The sequence below is a fragment of the Numida meleagris genome, chromosome 14, assembly GCF_002078875.1.
Source record: "Numida meleagris isolate 19003 breed g44 Domestic line chromosome 14, NumMel1.0, whole genome shotgun sequence".
Classification (NCBI taxonomy): domain Eukaryota; kingdom Metazoa; phylum Chordata; class Aves; order Galliformes; family Numididae; genus Numida; species Numida meleagris.
In genome coordinates, this window is record NC_034422.1 from 6,250,353 (window position 1) to 6,270,943 (window position 20,591).

The following is a 20,591-nucleotide window of genomic DNA, read 5'->3' on the forward strand; positions in this document are numbered from 1 at the left end:
AAATCCCACATCCTGTGTCACCTGCTTTGCGAAGCAGGGCCGAAGAAGAGGCCACAGTATTCAGAGCAGCACACCCAAACCCGCCCTGAGCCCCACTCCCTACGAGGCTGCCAGTCCAAGCAAGTAAGGCTCTGGGTTGGAAGCAAAGCCTGGAGGCTGGCATTTCTGAGGGAACCCTGAGGAACTTCGGGCGTTTGTGTAACTCAAGCTCAGTTTTTTCAACTGTCAAACTGATACAAAATCATCCGCCTGCGCCACAAGATTACTAACCGTAAAACACTCTGAGCTGGAAGGGGCCCACCAGTACCATTCTCAATACTTCAGAGCACTGACAACTTGAAGGATCCAAGAAAAAGAAACTAATAAACTTTAGAAGCTAAAGAAGCACGCATCATTAGAAATAAAGCTGCAAAAATACGCTAAACACGGGATTTTATAGTTCAAGACCTGCCATCCCCTACACCTCCCCTCACGGCCCCTCATGACGTCACAGCCGCAGAGCGCCGCTTCCCGCGATGCCCCGCAGCCGCAGGGGGGCGCTGTTTCCCATCACGCTCCGCGCTCCCTGGCAACAGCGCCGTTGCTAAGGGAGGCCTAGGCCGTTGCTAGGGGCGGCCTAGCAGCAGCCGTCATGGCGGCGGCGCTGAGGCTTGGCCTGCTTCTTTTCTTGTCGCCGCTCCGGTCAGCCGAGTCCAGCACCGAGTTCCCATCCAGCCCAGAGGCGCCATCGAAGACCCGTGCAACTGCCTGGGAGCAGGCTCGCAGCAGGCCGGCCCCGCTCACGGACGGTGGGTGCCGGGTGGGGCGGGGAGCTGCGCGGCGCCCTGTCCGACGGGGGTCCTGCTCAGGGCCTCATGAGGGCTTCCGCTCGCTGCTGGGCCCTTGGGCCTCCTCTATCTAGGACAAGACTGCGAGGCAACTGCCCTGCTTCTCTCTCCTGATGTTATTGCCACAGCACACCAGTTTGCCCCAAAACTTCAAATCCAGTCCTGATTCTGTGAATATACAGTGGTATGATGACACAGCTCACAAATGTTTGCCATTGTGCTGTCAGAAAGTGTTTCCCGCTGTATTCTAATTGGAAGGTAGACTTTTATTTAACTTTTCATTTCCCAGTGTAGTTGTCACCAGCTCAGTTTCCCTCAGTTATCTGTCAAATTAAACACGTTGTCCCAGTACATGCCTCCTTAGGGAAAAGAGCTTTAAGTCCCCTGTGTTGAAGATAGAAACTTACAATCTCATTGTCTGTGTTCAAACTGCTCTTGTTGACAAGGTGAGCTAAGGGTTCCAGCAAAACTCAGCTGACAGAACAATCACACCTCAGAGATTCTGGAAACGGCGTGGATACTGTTCAGATGGTCAGAGAGTATTCAGGAGGCCCTGGAGAAATGGGAAATAGTCAAGCAGAAATAAAAGAAGGATAGTTTTGAAAGCAAGAGTTCTCTTAAAGTCTTGCCTGCAGAGTCTATGCTATTCTTAAGTTTGTTACGGAACAGCAGCTCTCAACAGCAGCTCAGTAAAATATCTATTCTTTGCATGTGTAAACTGGAAAACCTAAGAGTGTTTTAAGAAGCTGCCAAACTTATTTTATATAGATCGTTTACAGTATTGCTAGAAATTTTTTTCTGTATTATTACAATATTTCACAGTATCTAAGAGGGAAAGAAAGGAGGTCAACTCTGGTTACATTGGCACATCAAGGAAATGTATTTCTGCATCCTGGGACATTCTCAATACTTATAAACCACTGATCTTGTTGTGGTTGTGTTTTTTTTTTCTTCCAAGTACATGAAACAAACAGATAAACATAATTTCACTACCTTGTAACAAACAGATAAACATAGTATCACTGCCTTGTTTATATCTTTTTCCTTGTGCAGGACCCAGTTTCATACCTTCATACCTTAGAAATTCCTGTAAACTCCAGTTGCTTTTTTCAATTTCATAGTGAAAAAAAGTGTCACATTCTGGTATGCTCTTGGTTTTGTTATTTGCTCCTAACAGATCTGCTAACTGTCAGAAAAGAGCTTTTAAAAATGACCTGGAGAAAAAAAGAAAAAACCACAAAAAAGCCAGCATGAATTTGGATATAGACTTTTGACCATTGTCAAAAATAAGGCGAGGTGAAAATTGAAAGTGTTAGGGAACATGCTGTTGTGTGTAAAGTTCCAGTCCTAATTCTAATTTAAATCTTTTCTCCAGTTGCCAAGCTGTGTGTTTGTGATCTTTTGGTGGCACAGTGTGATGTAAATTGCTGTTGTGACCCTGACTGCAGTGAAGCAGATTTCAGTCTCTTTACTACATGTTCAGTTCCTATTGTCACGTAAGTGAATAAACAGCTATCTGAAATACAAAATTCAGTTTTAGTTGTTGCATGCATTTGTATGATCTCTTTTTTCTCCTCTTACAGATTCCTAACCACTCTCCTCCCCTGCCGTGCTAACCCCTCCCTACCCTTTCACCAATCCCTGCAGCACTAGGCCTGTAAACTTTTGGTCCCAACCAGGCAGAACAGCAAATTGACCTCCCAGCCCAGTTTCTTATTCTCTCTTTCCTAAATTCATGCTTCTTGCTTTTTTTTTTTTTTTCCTGTTGTACTGTCCTACTGTGTGTGGGTGCTTAACTGATGACACCTTGTGTTGGGGGAAGAAGAATGTATCTTCAGACTTTCATTGGTGTCTGGAATTTAGGAAAGGTGATGCTATGCAACCATCTGGCCACCTCCATAATCCAGCAGCAGCTTCTCAGTAACCTCTAATTGAGGTTTACAATATCATCTAGAAACATGATCAATTCGGGGCTTAATAAAATAGTGTGAGCATTGCTCTGATCCTAGTTTTACAAGTCAATGGTCCCAGCCTGCTGCCTCGCTGCCAGTCTGTCACTTTACAAACAGTGAAATGTAACATTATATGCATAAAGTAACACTGATAGTTATTTCCTTGCTATTTACAGTTTATCCAAAAACACCTTTACTCAATTTCATTCTCCCAAAAAGGAGTTATGAAAGCTCACTTTATTATCTTAATGTAAAATCTCTTGGTGACTTCTCAGAACAATAAGTACAGCACTTCAACCCACCTTCTGCATAAATTATGCCAATCTGAATGCTGGGGTTTATTCTTGGTGCTTTGAAATTTGAATTAGCAGTCATCCCAGACTGCCATTTCTTATTGTTCTTGCACATAATGACTACTGCTACCCATTTATAGATATTTAGATATATCAGAAAGGTCTAATCAACGCCTTCCTGAATGACAGTTAAATTGTCTCAGGTGACTGTTCTGTCTTTGTCAACTAGAAGTGCATAAAATGAAGTTGTAGTTGTCCCCAAAAACTCTTTTCTATAAAATGTTCATTTTGCACGAAATTTCCTATGACTGCAAGTATTGTGGATCTCATTATTTGCATTATTTACATGGATTTATATACGTTTGTGTAATTGTGGTAATCATTGAATGGACTTTGACTGATCACAGGTGAGAGGTTATATATGGTATATATATATGGTATCTGAAACACTGAGGAAAAAGGGTGTTTGATACAGGATATGATCCTAATAACCAGTGCTTCACCTCATGGATAAGTTTAGCTCCATGCTTAAAAGGTCATTTCTAAAAGCTGTTTCACTTCTTAGTATCTGCCATTGACTGCTTTAACTCCACCTAATTACCCATTTGCTGCCTCAGAACACAAAGAGAACTTTAAAATATGGTCAGTACTAATTTCTAGTGGATCACTGATTTTTTTGTTATTATTTGCAGAGGTGACAGCCGTCTTTGTAGTCAGAAAGCTGCTATATATTCACTTGATACTGAAGCAAATCCACCAGAAAGAGTATTTAAATTAGTTGACCACGTCAATCCCAGTGTTTTCTGCATTCATGCTACAAACTGTAAGTAGTGTTATTGCCAATATTAAGCATTAGACATCTGTTTTTATAAGCTCTCTACTGCGAAAATAGACTAAAATTAGCAATAATTAAACCTGTGAGAAAACTGATTATTCTGTGTGCTCACAGTCTTTATGTTGTAATACTTTTATGTGTGAAACTATCTCAATACTCAAAGTCTTCTCTGTTGAAAGTATGTTCCTGGCTCTAACCAAGCTTAATTAACAATTTTCATCTATTTTTTCTTTCTGTTGGCAAATCAGAAGTTGAAAAGTGACATTTTCCTTAAAAAAAATAATCCTAAAAGTCATCTCATTCTTTAAAATGTTTTGGCAGATGAACAAGCACTCTCCTTTAGTTCCCCTGAAATACCTACTGCTGAAAATTTTGATCAACTGCTTAAAAAGTTTGGAAGTGCTACTTTCAGTGCTGAGCCTGACAGCTGGAGTATGAGCTCAGATGCTTCAGATCCTTCTGATGCAAATGAAACTTACAGATATGAGGTATATCATAGTAGGATTCAATTAGTATTAAATTGCTTCGTAAAAGAGCAAGTGGACATTGTTTGCATTTGCTTGTAAAAAATCACTATACTGTAAAAGAAAAACTTTTAAACTAGAAATGTAAAAAGAAGTGTGTAGTGTTGTATTAGCTTTCTTCAGAAATGAACTAGACTTTCGAGGTCTGAGAAAAATAACGAGCTGTTCTGCTGTTGTGAACAAAGAAAGCTGTTAGCGGTTGCTTAAGAATTGAAGCGCAAAGTGGTATGTGGTGTGGACAGATGTAATGGAAAAAAGAACTTCTGCTATATAGATTTGCTGTTCATGCAAATGCTCTAAAACTTTCCATGAACCAAAATACACCAATATATTTGAATATGTCATTCTGTTTGGCAGTATGGTGTTCCTATACAGACGGTGGATGCATTTCTCAGGCTGCCCAGTCCCGTTGTCTCCTCTTGGTGCTCTGATGCAAACCCTGCAGGTTGGAAAATGCATTTGAATTCCAATTTATTTGCAGTGGAATATTCTGTTCTAACTTAAGCTTAATCAGTCAGTAAACTATCACACGTGCCAGTGTAAATTCAGATGAAGATTTGTGAACCAATGTTTTTCAGATATCTTCTGAGTCTATGGAGGTTTTTTTAGACATAGGTTGGAAGTTGTATTGCTGCTAGGTTAGACATTAAGAGTTAGATATGGGAATCCTTGGTTGGTATCTCTTTTTAATGTGCTGTTTATCCAACAGTAAAACATGGTTGATTTAATAATTGATTTAATTGATACAGTAAAATAGTACAAGGGTGACACCATGAGAGCAGAAGGTGTTGCATAAAGCATGACCTAACTGGGCAACCTCTTTAAGACATCTCATTAACAGAGTGAGGTTCCTTTCACAGTTAGAATGCAACTGCAGTCAGACTTGCAGACTTGAACCCTACATTTTAAACTTTCACGGTTTCCTGAAAGTCTGTAAAGGATAACAACAACAAAAAAGAAGGTTGCATTTTCCAAGACTTGTTGTTATTGTTCAGTATGTTCTTCTACAGTTTTTTATTTGTGTTTTTCATAATTACTCTTTAATTTCCTTCAGCAGTACTTTGTGACTCTTTTCCAGGGTTCTTAATACACCAGGCTACAAAATGCATTCGATCAATCAGTGTGGAAAGCTGTGGCAACATTCAAGCAGTTAGTATGCTGTTTTATATCAACTCCAGCATCTTAGCAGTAAGTATGATTTGAAAGCATCATATGGCTGACTGTCCATATGACATATTGTTTTGCATTTCCAGAATTGAGTAAGGTTGAATCCTCTTCAGTTTTTAATAATGATGTTAATATAGAGTTACTGCACACATGTGCAAGGCCTTCGTTATTCTCCTCATGGAATGTGACCTTTTACTCCTCTGAGAGCGAGCTTGTTCATATCCAGCCTACTGCCAAATCCAGTCTGTAGCTGTTTTTCAAAGCTAAGGTTACGTTTTCATGCTTTTTTGAACAGGAGATTCATATTTATACAGAAGTCCCCTGTGCAAATGCTGAGGAATACTAGAGGAGGCCAAGTGGACAATACAGCTGGTCTGTAGGCAGCTCCCATTCTGAAGATGGGACGTGAAAACAGAAAAATTATTGTGTTTTGGGGTTGTTCAGAGGGCAGAGCAGGGAACCCTTTCAGTGCCAGCAGGTGGAGCTGCTGGCAAAAGAAATGTCAAAATCATCATCCTGGGGAGGCTGGGAGCCTTTGGTGAGAGGACTCACACAACTGTTCCTTTCAGAAAACCACAACATTAGGAGCTCACACTCAGTGCCAGTCTGGGCAGCTTGAGTGATATGAAGGCCTTGATACTTGTTGCAGTTAATTCTTGCACTCCACCCTGGCTTGTCCAACAGACCCAAGAGGCCTTTGGAATGTTTGAAACCCTCTATCATGATACTGATAATATTGTCATGCTTCACACTGTGGCTAGTTTGTATTGTGTAGCTGCCAAAGCAAAGCACTGCTGCCTGCTTCGTGTGGCTCCCTGGCTGCTTTCAAGATGAGGCCAGTGCAAGGCAGTGATGGGGCTCGAACTTCTTTCTGCCAGTGACCTACAGGAACACAATCCCTCATTCCAGTTGCAGATAATAGAATTTTAGGAGCTGTGATCATTTCCTCTACCCTAGTCAGAAACAGCGTGCTTTCCTGAAGGAAAAGTCTAGCCTTTACAAGACCTTGTATTCATACAACTGATTGTGATAGCAGAGCTTGTACCTCAGGACATTGAGATCAATATGTGACAGTGTGTGACAGACTTTATCTACATCACCTTCAGGTCTCCAGCTCGTAGCAGTGTGTTCTCTGCCATAATGTTAGATAAGCTGGCTGCCTCAGTGTCCTGTCATAATTCTGCAGAACTTGCTTCATGATCAGAGGCAAATTTTTGGTCTCTTCCCAAAGATGTGAAGCAAGGACTATTGGGAAATCAAGAAAGTAAAATCTTTAACAAGATGGTGTTCTGTGTGAGTATTTTGCAGCCGTGATTGTTGACCTGGGTCAGACATTTCTGCTTTTCTGTGAAAATTTGGTGGAAATTTTCCCCCAGGGTAACTATGTGTAACCACGCACTTGTAATGACAGAGGGGTACAAATGTTACTGCACAGATCTGTAATAGGAAGAATGTTTTCTAACACCCTGAGTAGGAGCAACAAAATGATGCACAGCAATAGTAACGCCAAACTGAGATGCCGTTCTCCTTTCTGATGCAAGTGAACTTTTTCAGTGCTAGTTCTGAGTTGCAAAGAGTGTCAGAGGGAAATACTAGATTTGTCTAGTGCTTACTGAATGCCTTGCATGTTTGTTAGGAGTGCAGTCAAAGCTCAGCCTGGCGGAAAACTGCTGGAAGTCACTAAGAAACTTTCCAGTTGCTGCCAGGTGAAGAAGAGCATTGAACTGTAACATTTTGCCTACTAGCCACAAATAGCAGTTATTTTCACACTACCTAGATACAGAAGTGTGTATCCAATGACTTTCACTATTCAAAAATCGCTGTAATGATAGGGAATTAAACAGGCAAAGCAATTAAACCTTAACTGCTTTACTTAACTGTTGCTTGTAATAGTTCTGCCTGCGCTATTGTTTGAAATTGTTTTTATTCTCCTCTAGGTGCCTAAATCAAGTCAGATGGTAAGTATCTTTCTAACTTGGAACTGGTGGGGGTAAACTTCTTACTCTATTATAGTCAGTGGGAATTTTTCACTGACTTCATCAGAACAGTGACTTTAGCCTTACACTTTAGAGAAAAAATAAAGCAAAAATCCCCTACACGTGCCTTAGGACAAAAATGCTGAGGTTTTTATTCAGTAATGATACTTAGCAGCTCCAAGATAACGTGCTACCAACAAGATAATACGCTATCTGCAGACACTTCAATCCGACGTAGTGCCCCGACACAAAACTATTAGCTAATTTTATTTGCTTTTTTAGTTTAACTTCAGCAATACATTTGCTCAGAGGACTACTGACTGCTGTCCCTGCAGAATAGAACTTCTGAAGAGTCACAAAGATAATGATACAGAAAAATCCAAAAATAATGATGCATAATATTCAGAAATAACATGAATTTTTTTCAGGTTAATATCACTGTCCGGTCCATTGTTGTCCAGTCTCTGAATGGAATGCGGACTTTACTTAGCAGCAATGTCATCAGGCACCCTATGATTTCAGATGAACTATGCATAAATATAGTTCTTGGGGTAGGTATGACATTTCCTTTTCCCTCTTTTGTTTAATGGAAAACATGCGTGCATCAAATAATTTCTGATTCACAACTTACAAAGACGTGAGAGAGGCCCTGCTGTTTCCGTATGTTGTGACATCTCCAAAGCTACTATCACAAGAGAAACACTGGCTGTAGGATAAAAGAGTACATTTTGCAACAAAATAATGACAATATGCAACATAAGGTGCAGTCAAGATTAAATCTTTTTATTATTGCCATACATATATGACATTATGGACAATAAATGAGTTCAGAATCCACATTATCCTTGGGTGACTTAAGACACAATGGTAGCAGAGACAGAGGAATACACAGTGCAAATTATCTTTTTAGCTTAAGTAGATGAATATTAGGATTACACCTAGAAGAAGTTTATGAAGTCAGTTTTGAAGAGGCTCCAAACCTAGATCTGTTTCTGAACCTTGCGAATCAGTGGCTTGATTTGGTAACAATCATGTCCTTTACACCTAAATACGCTGATGTGGCTGCTAACTTCTTTGCAAATGTTATATTTCTGTCTGTCAGATCAAACTACAGCTTTTTTCTTGGTCTTAAAACTATCTTTCTTGTCAGGTCAGAAACGATGGGCAAAATAGAATAAATAAGCAGTTTTTTCAACACATGCTTCTTAATTGTAAGAGGAAAGTTCCTGTTCAGTTTCTTCTATTTTCTGGGCTCATCCTTACTGCAGCTGAGGATACAATACATCTCTACAATGTAGTTGAGTGTTTCTTAAGCAAGGAAAAGGAAAACTATACTTACATAGTTTTAAATTCCTTTATTTTAGTCCCATACTCTTATCTACTTGTTCTAATGAATATCTAAAATGTTTCATTTTCAGGTGAGTTATCATGTTACATACACAGACACAGGAGAAATAATAGAAGCAGCTGCTTCTTTTGTCTTGGGAGCAGTTAACAAAGAAGCACTTTCAATACAACAGAGCTTTGAAATCAGCTTTACTCAGGTAACTGCTAGAGATGTTATGGATGACTTGCTGAAAGACATTTAATTACAAAACTTATTAAACTTGAATCAGAACAATTGTTAGCAGCAAGGTAAAATGTAACTTGTCCTGACTACACAGATGAGGCAGCATTTCAGAACTGGGCATTAAGGGCCTCCAAAGTCTGTTTTTGATGTTTAGAAGACTCATCTTGTTGCTCTGTACAAGTGTACCCAGCGAAAGCAAAGCCCTCCCAAGATCAGAGAATTGCTATAATCTTATAGAGAAGCTTTACTACTGCTCAAGGCAGTTAATAACTGGAAGAACACTGAAACGTTTCAGCCTTTTCCAACTATTTCAGTACAAGATAAGAAGTAATACTATAAATTTGTGTTGCAGGTAAATACAAATCCAGTTCCTTTCAGTGGTAATCCTGGTTATGTTGTTGGACTGGCTGTAAGAGCAGGCTTCAAGCCACAAGGATATCCTTTCCCCATTGCAATTCTGCTTTCAACACTTGTTCTGGAGCAACTTCACAGAGACTTTCTAGCATGGACACCCTATGCATTCTATCTGTTCTTTATGGAAAGTAAATGTATGCTTTTTGCCTATGTTCTAGAAGTGACGAATGTCTCAGTCTTCACTGCAGTCTCCTGGAACTGCTTAGTGAGGTAGATTCAGATCTTTGTTGCACGCTCTAGTGCTTCTTCATGCTTTAAGAGGAGTCTGGAGTTCCTACAGCATTTTTAGATGAATCGGAAGGATCTGACTACAGATTCTTTCTTCATAATCCACAAGTATCGAATTTCCCTTTAACTGTGTGTTACATCAGGCATCATTCAGAATACTAACAAATACGGTCAGCTCACTATTCTGCAAAGTACAGCCAACCAGGATTGTCTCACAGCACAGGAAGCCAGAACCCCAGTTTTATTTGGTTACAACATGATATCAGGCTGTAAGTTACGGTAAGAGGACTTTTATTTTTGATTCAGTGCTTTTAGCCCCATGACAACCCTTTCCATTAGGATCTGTTCACATCCTGGGACATTCATACTGCTGTAAGAGTATTGGGAATAGAATATTTAATTATAAGAAATATCATTTAATTAACAATGGTCTTTCTCTTGGAAAGATTGTGCACATTAGCAACTTTAGCCGGAAGGCTCAAACAGTGCATGACAGCAAGGAGAAATTACTTCTGTGCCAAACCAATTGATTTTGCTTTAATATATTTTTTTTTCTTTCTTTCCCCACTGGAAGAATTACAGCAGCTATGAATTGCCAGACCTTGGCTCAGGCCCTCCGAGATTTACTGATGGGACAAAGCTTTCCTGAGTATGTGGCCTCATTTGGAAATTCTCAAGCCCAGGATGTGCGTGACTGGGTGCCAATAACTCACCTCCACACCTCAGAACAGGTGAAGATGAACTCTCCCCCCACTATCGCTCTTTCTATCGCCTGTTCTGGGATCTGAACCTGTACTCAGCTTAGGTTTCTCAGACCTACAGGAAAAAATTGCAGAAAAAAAAAATTGGAGGACAGTTCCTCTGGAATATTCAGAAACAAGAAATATTTCACTCTTGCTGTAAAGAGAGCATTTGTGCTGCTTTGAGTGGGCTGAATGACAATACCTCCTCAATTACAGCTTCTGTAGTTTTTTGCATGTTTTTCTGCAGCTAAACAGAATGATTTCTATAAACAGAAACATGACAGTTAAAAAGGAAATAATCTGGAAATATTTAAGGTTGTACACTTCAAAATTCTGCCCTGGCAGAGTTAAGGATCTTCTACTGTCCAAACAGCATTAGCAAAACGCCATCGCTATTAGGAAAGCCTTCTTGGTGAAAACAGCCAACTCAGCACTGTCATTAAGAGCCAAAGTCCTGCACTGCTCATGTAGAACAGCCCTGCCTGAAGTGCACTTATAAAGTCGGTTTGTCACCTATGGAGAAACTTCAGGGACACCCCCAAGCCAAGGCTGTGCTGCCTGCGCCGGCGGCAGTGCGGGGCACAGGCATGGCTGAGCTGCTCTGCTAACCACCTGGGGTGAGCCTTCTGGGGGGCATTCTGCCCATCTAATAAGATGAATAAGTAATGCAATTACGCCTGTACAACTCAGACAATGAGAGGATTTCTAACGCTTTTCAGAGCTCCTGCCAAATACCAGTAGCGCTTGAAATGGAAGTGAAGTGGACTAAATATGGATCCCTCGTCAATCCACAAGCCAGAATAGTAAATGTTACAGCAACAACCACTACTACGGCACTGAAGCAGGTATGTAATTAAATTACAGGATTTCAGATAAAAAGAACGGCTTGTTTTGCTTAGGTATCAGCTGTACAACAGTGACCTGGTTAATCTCTTTATCTGAAGATAACACTTTATATCAGAATGTATTGTACCCAGCAGTTTCTGTTCCAAGTCAAACACGACTGTGGGCTGCTTGCCAAAGCGTACTTCAGTAAAAATTTATACATCAGCCATGAAAAGAAGTGTGGAACTATACATGGAAAAATCTTATTACAAATAACAGCAAAAAACAGAATCCAGTTTAAACAAAGCAGTCATACAAGGAGAAGAGTGAGGCTAATGCCCATTTGTATTTTCATTGCAGCTTCCTTTGGGAAGAGAAAGGACTATTCCTATAACGAGTTCTGTTGTTTTCTCTGATATTTCTTCACCTGCAGAGCCAGGCTATAAAGCTTGGCCCACCATTAATGCCAAGTTACCCCATGACTTTTTCTTCCCATTTGTCTAAGGTAAGTGTCCAAGAAAAAAAAAAAAAAAGATAAAAAGCCCATTCCTGCTTCTGCTGGGAGGAAAAAATGTTGCAGCATGAACGTGTTGGTGGCTGCAGCTGGCCAGTCAGCACACATCCAGCCAGCAGCTGGGCACTCTGAGCTAGCCCCAGACCAAGCGACCTGCCCCACTGCAAGCAGGCAGAAGGGGAAGGATCGCAGCTCCACAGGAAACCAGGCTTCATTATTCTGTGAACAGCAGAGCTAATTGTTAATTAAAGTAATCATGTGGCATTAGATAAGGCCTCCGCTTTATCTATTTCCATAGATGAATAAGCCACATATTTCTAGCTATTTTCCCCAAACCACTAATTAATTACATTTCTTTTAAAAAAAATGTGAACAGTTAAGTGATGCTTTCAGAAGAGCTCAGTGACCCTTCCAGCTGGCTGCGGCTGAAATCAATTGGAGATGCCTGCTGCAGTCAACACCTTTTGAAATTCCAGTTCCTCAAATCTCACTCTTTAACTATAAAATACCCCAGGGACCTGCTAGTACCTGAAGAAGTTCACATTGTGTTCAAACACCAGCCCAGTCCTTTAGAATATGCTTCCTAATGTTCTTTTCTTTTTTTCCTGGAGTCTAACCGTTCCCAGCAGTCCACTCACCTAGATCTCATCTTACATATTCTAATTCTTTTAATGAGTTGATTTATGAGCTGTGGAAGCAGATGACTTCGTAGCCCAGCAGGCTGCAAATGAACACTTAAATGGAAGAAGAGATGAGAGAATACAGTATCAGAATTCAGATCTCCTGTTGAGAATCAAGCATTGTTTGACATAAGGTGGCATGCGTTCGCCTCTATTTTGGTGCTCATTTGATTGTCAACTAAAGAAGTTGGATGCTGGTATTATTTTTGGAAGGGAACATTATATAAATAATGAAGTGGCACAAGCAGCAACAGAAAAGGAATCAGCCAACAATATGAAAAGAATGGTTGGCAAAGAAGAGATGTAGTAGTGATGAACGGTCAGCTGTGAGAAAAACAGAAAAGACCTCCCAGGCCTGGATTCTTATCTCTGCTACTGCAAGTTTCTACAAGATGTTGCAAACAAAGAACCTTATCACAGAAGAAGGTCATTCCCTGAAATGAGCGGTACTTCCTGAATGTACAGCTTGTAAAGTTGTGTCTTTATTAAATTATTTTGCAGTTTTGTCTGTACAACTGTACAAGGGTCTTATGGAATCACTGTTTACGGGGAGTACGCATGTTTAATTTTCCAGTAAAGCTGTTTTTGCAATCCCAAGATCTAATCAAAGTGTGGTCAAACAGAAAACATCTACAGTCAACGCTATACCAGAGAAAGCAGGCAGAGAGGAAAACCTTTCAGGTCAATCTGGTACGTTTCAACACTGCAGTTGCCACGGCAGACTTCCCCACCTTGGAAAATTGGCCTCCTATGTTTGCTGGCTGATGAGTCCATGCTGTTTTAACATCTTAGTAAGCCTCTCAATTTCTTGCTCCTGTTGGAGACAAAAGTCATCTCGTTCACACACCTCTAACTTTAAAGTAGTTTCCTAGATTCCTACAGATCTTCCCATTGCTGAAACGTGTCTCACTGCAGGAAAACAGGACAACCTGGCTAACGTAAGTAGGACAGAGGTAGCCATCATTCCTTTGAGACAGAAACAGCTCAGGGAAGCACAGGCAAGGCTGCGGTTCCTCACAGACACAGCCTCACAACTTGCTGATGAGGAAACCAAGCCGACAGCAACAGGCTTGCAAAAGAATCCCAGGCCAGCTTGTCCTTGGGAGCAGCTGGTAGGTAAAGCATGTTTAATTTAAAAGTGTTCTCTTACCTTCTCCACGCAGCTGTGTTGAAGTTGTTCAACCTTTGTTGCGAGTTTCAGGTTCACCTGCTTTAGCTTGGACACTTGTTGTTCAGAGCGGGTCTTCACTGATAAAATTATTCCTGTGGAACAATTCACAGTGGGTTCATTTTACAATGTAAAACAGCCACTAGCAGGAGGCGAGTGGTACACAGGGAGTTAACCTTGTTCCTCTCAAGCTCTGGTTCTGTCGTCTTTAAACCACCTTTCCCAAGTGCTTTTCTTAATGAGGAGGTTTTTAAATGAGCCACCCCAGGGACTCGGATACTGATGCTCTGCTGGGAAGAGGCAGTCTGGCCTCAGAGCAGAATTAATCACTCAAACTGTCATTCAAATCCTGAATTTGAATTCAGTCCGTCGGCAGAGCCTGGGGGGGATGTAAGCAACACCTCGTACAGCGAGGGGCTGCATTCCAGCAGGGCTCCCATCACAGGACCCACAGGAGCAGCAGCGCACGGCTCAGCCCCAGGCGCATTGCTGCTGCCAGGCTGCACGGTTTCGGCTTCACCTTGTGCAACCCAGCAGCAATGGCACACAGTTTCCCCTTAGAGCAGAAGTGTCACTTCTCAACCAAATTATTTTTAGGCTATTACACATGAACTCAACCCCCATGGTGAAGACAGTTTCTTCCCAGCCTTTTTGGAGGTGGGGGGAGGCGGGACGACACAAATTAAAACAAACCAAAAACCTGCTTGGTAAGAGCATCCAGAACAGTGTGTTCTCCCTACCTGACAGCTCCCTTGGCTGCTTACAGAACAACATGCAGTAACTCAGACACAGGTGCATGCCTGTGTTTCCAGTGCTACAGGCAGCAGGCCTGCAGTTCTGGGGTTCATTTCTCCAAAAACAAAAGAGCGATGCTGCTTATTTGCACTGACAACATCAAACAGCTCCTGGCTGCTGTAACCCGGTCTCTGCCAACCAGCAGAGGCGGAAGGCACCAAACCGTGCTTGTGCACTGCAGCACCCAACGCTCACAGCGGTTTGGTTCCAAGTACAGCACCAAGCAGGTGGGCATGGCGAGCAGCCCTGGGGTGGGAACAGAAACACTTGAGGATAAGATTTCGTTGCAAACACAGTGCTGTTTTTCTACTCTTGAAATGGTGCGTTAAGAGACACCGAGCTCCTGTGGCTTGTGCATCTGCACACCAGGCCGGTTTCTTTCCAATTTTCACTCCCAAGGAGTCTCAAGCTGCTCTCATCCTCCTCTCAGCCCCCAGGGACGTTATCCCCATCAGAACGGCAGCAGAGGGGCCAGTTATGGACACTAAAGGATCTCTTTTCCTTCTGCTCTGACTCACAGGACTTACACCAAGCACTGAGCACCTGCCAGGAGTGCATTTGTAGGCACAGGGCTTGGGACTATATATGGGCTGTGGTTTCACGCAGAGATTGGGGATAAGCTCAGTGCCAGTATATTTTTTCAAAATCACAAAATGAGTTTTCTTAGAAGATAGGAAAAGGTTCCAGCCATGGCAAATTCAGAAATGTCAGCATTTACAACTATTCACCACAGTTTATAGTTCCAACAGTAAAGGTCTAATTCGGGAACATCTTGTATTCCTCTTTTCACAGCAAATCCTTTGCCTCCCAATGAGAAAAACCCAACGGAAGATCAAGATGTTCCCTGCAGCACCCCAGGGGGGGGATGACGGAGCCGCAGCGGAGCAGTCAAACCCACGCTGGTACAGTTCACCTTGCTCCCTGCTAAAGCATTGCCAAGAGGATCCTAGCATGCAAAGCACGCTGTGCGTCACGTCCCTTCAGGAGGGAGCGATGCAAGGACAGCGTTCCAGTGGCTTGCAGGGGAACGTGCCGCTGTACGCCCATCACCGAGGCATCGCACCCACACGAGCAATGGGTTGCATTTGCTCCGGAGAGATCACAGCCTTGCAGAGGTCACGCTCCAGCAAAACTCAGTTTGGTGAGAGAACAGGACCCTGTGCTCTTTCTGTGAGATGGGAAAGAACATGCAAGATAACTCAGAGGAGGGCAGCAAACCCAGCCTGCGTCACGTACCGTTGATGATCCTGGCCACACGCCACAGCCGCAGCAGAATCAGGAGCCCCACAGCTTCAAACTCGTGCTCCCGAAAGAGGAGGACGAGGTCGAGGATGAACGACACGACGACGACGATGCTGTCCAGCACTTCAAACTTGTGGTGGAAGAACTCCCGGCCATAAACGAAGATTTTAAACCCCACCTCAACCAGGAAGATGGTGAGAATGGAAAGGGAGAGGTAGTGGAAAACCTGTGAAAAGAGAGTGCAGGTTTAGGGCTAGGAATCCCTTCCATCTGTGTGTGTGGGGCAGACTGGGTGCCTCTGCCAGGGCACTTCTGGTCGAGCTCTGCAGCAGACCTTGGCTGAGCCAGAGCAGGAATAGGGCGGTGAGCGCAGTGCAGCTCTGCTGAGCCCGAGAAAACACAGACCATGGCCTGGTCAGCTCTCTGGCAGGCTCTGAAGCACCAAAGAGAAGGAATCAGCAGTTCCCCTTCATTCTTTCTTGTGTTTTACCTTTGGGGCTATGTGATATTTGTCTGGATGGATGATCTTCAAGTCCATCAGCAATTCCCCAAGGACCAGCAAGGCATCCACAATGACCAAGAAGACAATGACAATCTGTTGGAGAAGAACTCAGGTGAGCCTCTCCTCTCCCAGTGCAGAAATGGGCACGAGCCCATAGGAAACCATTCAGCTCCCACCCTGCACCTGATCCCACATCATTTCTGTTCCCACAGGTGCCTTCAGGCTGAGCTTTGCCCTTGTTCCCCTTATGCCTACGCTTGCTCTGCCTCACCTGAAACCTGCGAGAACTGAAGAGCTTCTTCATCACATCTTGGAAGGTGACGCGGCCCCGGGAGGGCTCCAGTTGGATCTCCGAGTCCTTCTCCCCATTGTCTTCCTCCTCTTCCTCCCATTTCTGATAATCGTTGCTCCACTGTATGGGGTCGTCCCCCACCACCGTGAAGTGTTTCAGGTACCGGGACATGGCTCCGGATCAAGCGGGCATCCCCTGCCTGCGAGACCAGAGCTGAGCGTCACCTCCCCGGGGATGCGAAATCTCCCGTTTCACCACCATGAGCGTGACAGGAGCGTGATGCTTCGTTCTGAGAACAAAGCCTGCGGACGGGAAATTGCTACACGGTGCAGCCGCTTGCTTTGCATCACCACCCACGGCACAGTGCAAGCCCCCACCACCCTCCCAGGGCTCAACGCGCTGCTGAACTCCAAGGCTCTTCCTCAACAGGTTCCTTCCAAACATGCCAAAACTTCAGTTACAGGAGGAAAACACCAGCACTTATTGAGACCAATCCTCGCTGCACACCCAGAGCCTTCCCTCAGCCCTTCAGGCGGCCTCAGCTCAGCTCCTCCTGGTCCCTGTCACAACAGCTGTGACTTCCCGTCCTTCACATCGCTCCCAGCTCCAGCCCAAACCCGTGGATGTGGCCTGACATCGAACAGGGCTGCGGGAGGAGCTCTGTCTGCTCCCACGTTCCCCTTTCGCAGTCCTCCCTTCCTCTTCTTGCCCCACTGAAAATCCTGTCCTGCTGCCGGCGGATGACTGCATCCCCATCCCCATCCATTCCTGGCCAGAATTGGCTGGGAGCTCAGCATGGGCCTACACTCAAAGCTGCCAAGCTGAGGGGCGACAGATCACAGGGTCCGGAGCCATCGCCGCGGCATGGAACAACACAACCCAACCACAACCTCTCCACCCTGTTGACACCGAACAGGAGCTGCCACATTCCCAACACGGGGCCAAGACCCAAAGGAAGACGAGCGCCCGCGCAATGCCTTCACCCTCGGCCCGGGTTGAGAAGCCGTGTCCAGACCCCGCCGATCCAGAGCCCCCCACCGCCCGCGCAGCCCCGGTACCGTGCACGTCCCAGTGCCGCCGCCTCCCTCCCGCTGCTGCGGAGCTCCCGGCCCAGCCCCGCCTCTCCCGTCCCGGCCGGGGGCGGCCCCACTGCCCCGGCCCGGCCCCGCCGAGCCCCCCCAGCCCGGAGCCCCGCTCCCTTCGTGCTGACGTTTTCCGTTTTCGCAGCATTCTTTTCCCACTTTGGCCCCGATGGACGTCCATTAGCGGGAGCTGCAGGAAGAGGATACACCCAATGGACGTTAGCTTTTTGTTTGTTTTCCTAAACTTTTCGTAAAATCAGCTGCGCGCTCAGTTTGCAAGAAGCCAACACGCAGATGGGCACGGGAGGGAAGCCCCAGTGCTGAGATCAGAGCTCAGCTGCTGAGGGGCGCGGATCAGTCCCACGAAGCAGACAGAGGTCGGGATCAGGAGGATTACAGTGGTGTAAACCTGAGAAACAAGGCCACGATTAACCCACCTCCATTTTTAGGGACCCTACTTTGGGAACCCTCCATCTTCCAAGCACAGCGGCTTTGGGAAGTGCACTGAGCAAACTCAGCTGCAAAATGATCAGGGAGGAGTCTCCTCTGCAATAAACTCAAAATATTTCCAGTGCTCCACCAAGGAAAAGCTCTCGCTCCATTTTTCCTATTTCTCGGAAGGGATTTCCTCCCAGGGAGCCTAACACTTTTCCTGGAACGTGAGTTTCCAGGTGCCTTACTCCAAGCACACACTCCTGTCCTCAGCCCACTCCCCAGGGTGAGGGGAAGCAGTGCAGGCAGTGCCCATTGCAGAGCCCCCAGACCCCCCACCCCAAGCACCTACTTGCTGAGATCAGCGGGGCACCGAGGAGCAGAGAACAGCACAGGTATGAGCCTGCAGCAGGGCAGGGAGGAGGAGCCTTAGCCTGGGCGTTTCCAGCTCATTTAGGCATTTAGGTCTCAGCTGACCCCCAAACACCAATGCAATCAGCAAATGGAAGAAGGCAGCAGCTCGGGACTGCGTCCTCATGAGAGCCCTACAGACCAGGGGGGCTCTGGGGGTCCCTCCCGACTCAAACCATTCCACGGTTGGTTATTGTTTAATCCATTTGCTGAAGGCAGTCACTCTTCAATACATGCCATGAGCGTACTTGGTGTTTTCTACACATCTTTTTATAGTAACAATGCTTGCAATCCTGTTAATTGCAGGATGAGCCTCCCTGCACTGGGGTGAAGTGTCAGGACGGCGTGCCTGGGCTGCGGGTACTGGGGCAGAGCCAGGAGCCCCGCACCGCTGCGCCCTGGGGCAGGAGGTCGGCAGCCTCCGTGCTGTTACACTGCTGCGGGTGGAGGTGCGGTGCTGCTCAGCGCTGGCCACCTGCACCCAAAGCGGAACAGGCAGAGAGAGTGGACAGTGAAATGAAGAAGGGCTTGGGCTGCATCTTACAAAGAAAAAGACCTGCACTCCCCAAGGTCCCCGAGGACAGCGTGCTCAGTGCCATGTTCTGCAAGCCACTGCTTTGAATAAGAACCGCTTTGCACAACCCTGTGAGCCAGCGGCGCGAGGGAGCTCAGCACAGCTCCAGCACCTGCACTGCAGCCCCGCCCGCCCCAAAGCCCTCCCAGCCCGTGCGCTTTCCGCTGCTTCGCAGGACACGGGAGCCTGATGCTGCTGCACCCAAAAGCTCTTCCCTAGATCCACTTCTCGTTCAACAATTAATATTGCTCAGGCATTAAACTTGGATCCAAAGGACACCGTGTACACTGGGGCAGATGCCGCTGAAACTCCTGTGTGGTCTGAGCGCCTTTGGGGCCGGTCCTGCACCGCGCTGCAAGCAAAATGAACGCTTTGTTCTTCATTTCACAGTACTGCAGCTTCACTTAACAACTCAGGGCTGACAAACCCTAAAGCAAACCAGGGACAAGGCAGCAGGCAGGAACCTCCCCACCGCCACGACGTGCACTGGGACTTCCTTCAGCCCAGCAGCTGCCGCGCTGGGGAATGCAGTGAAGCAGAAAACAAGGCCCAGAATAGGCATGTGTGTCACTGAAACCACATCTGAGGGCAGAACAGAAGTCATAGGAAAAAGGTGTGACACCCAGCATGGCTGGGGAGCTAATGAGGGCTGCTGCAGAGATGGGTTAGTGCATTCCTTTAGATCCAAGTCAAGTGAGAACTGGTTCTGTACGTTTGCTATTAACGAGATGAGTAACAATGTATGCGACTATTTTACGTGGCGGTAGAAAAATGATAAAGCTATCAAGAAAACCACAAATGTGATTTAAGAGGTGAAAGTAAGTTTGTGAGAAAGCCCTTTTCCAGGCAGTCTGGCTCTTAATCTAACAGGGTGATTAAGGCTCACAAAGAGGTAATTTGATTAATTAGTTTTAGAAAGCAAAATCTTCCGAGTAGGAAAATGCTTCTGTTTAGCTGAGCGGTACATTTAAAAATGTGAAGATCAATAGCTGGGGCCTGCCCAAAGCTTTCTCATCAGCAAAGTCCAGCTCACTCCAGGAGAAAGGAACAGAAACTCATTCATCAGCAGGATGCCAGACCAGAGCTGGTGGTTTGCCCGGGGCAGGCATTTCAGTGACAGGCTGAGCGATAACCGGACCCACAGGGCGCCCGCAGCACGCACAGCCCTGACTCCAAACGAGCCGCCCGTCAGCCACTGCAAGCCTGCAGTACTTGCACCACGCACACAAGAGTAGGTGAGAGATGAATACAAACCAGCCGTGCCCTCCTGCTCGGGGCAGGACAGCTCGCTGCCCACGCTGCACCTCACCTATTTCCTGCAGTAGCAAACTGCATTAGCTGGCACGCGTACCAAGCCTCGGTGAAGTAACAGTAGAGGTAAAACAGACAGACTTCCTGAATCGGAATTACGGAGGCACACCTCTAGCGTGTGCAGCTCAGACAAATCCAAACCAGCAGTGCGTGGGTTTCCAGAACCATTTATTTCTCTAAGTCACGTCCTCTGATAGCAGTAGTGTATACGCTGTGATAAACTGACACCCAGAA

General features: G+C 45.3%; 2 protein-coding genes across 8 annotated transcripts; one reads left to right on the top strand and one right to left on the bottom strand.

Moving 5' to 3' along the window:
• Positions 574–15,731, top strand: TCTN1 (tectonic family member 1). Of its 3 annotated transcripts, none has more exons than XM_021412711.1 (15): positions 574–788; positions 2,203–2,323; positions 3,765–3,895; positions 4,229–4,395; positions 4,789–4,876; positions 5,510–5,619; positions 7,536–7,556; positions 8,003–8,125; positions 8,993–9,118; positions 9,497–9,579; positions 9,925–10,065; positions 10,361–10,517; positions 11,249–11,374; positions 11,715–11,859; positions 15,304–15,731. In XM_021412711.1, the coding sequence occupies exons 1-14, from the start codon at positions 632–634 to the stop codon at positions 11,856–11,858; spliced, it is 1,695 nt and encodes a 564-aa protein (XP_021268386.1). In that variant the 5' UTR covers positions 574–631; the 3' UTR covers position 11,859; positions 15,304–15,731. The 3 variants fall into 3 exon arrangements, with proteins under 3 accessions (XP_021268386.1, XP_021268384.1, XP_021268385.1); XM_021412709.1 differs by lacking the exon at positions 15,304–15,731 and adding an exon at positions 12,245–13,068; XM_021412710.1 differs by lacking the exon at positions 15,304–15,731 and adding an exon at positions 12,480–13,068.
• On the bottom strand, positions 13,009–20,364 carry HVCN1 (hydrogen voltage gated channel 1). Of its 5 annotated transcripts, none has more exons than XM_021412736.1 (6): positions 18,414–20,364; positions 16,527–16,746; positions 16,244–16,348; positions 15,748–15,979; positions 13,699–13,811; positions 13,009–13,362 (listed from the first exon to the last, which is right to left on the bottom strand). In XM_021412736.1, the coding sequence occupies exons 2-6, from the start codon at positions 16,716–16,718 to the stop codon at positions 13,297–13,299; spliced, it is 708 nt and encodes a 235-aa protein (XP_021268411.1). In that variant the 5' UTR covers positions 16,719–16,746; positions 18,414–20,364; the 3' UTR covers positions 13,009–13,296. The 5 variants fall into 5 exon arrangements, with proteins under 5 accessions (XP_021268411.1, XP_021268412.1, XP_021268410.1 ...); XM_021412737.1 differs by lacking the exon at positions 18,414–20,364 and adding an exon at positions 17,758–18,384; XM_021412735.1 differs by lacking the exon at positions 18,414–20,364 and adding an exon at positions 17,606–17,702.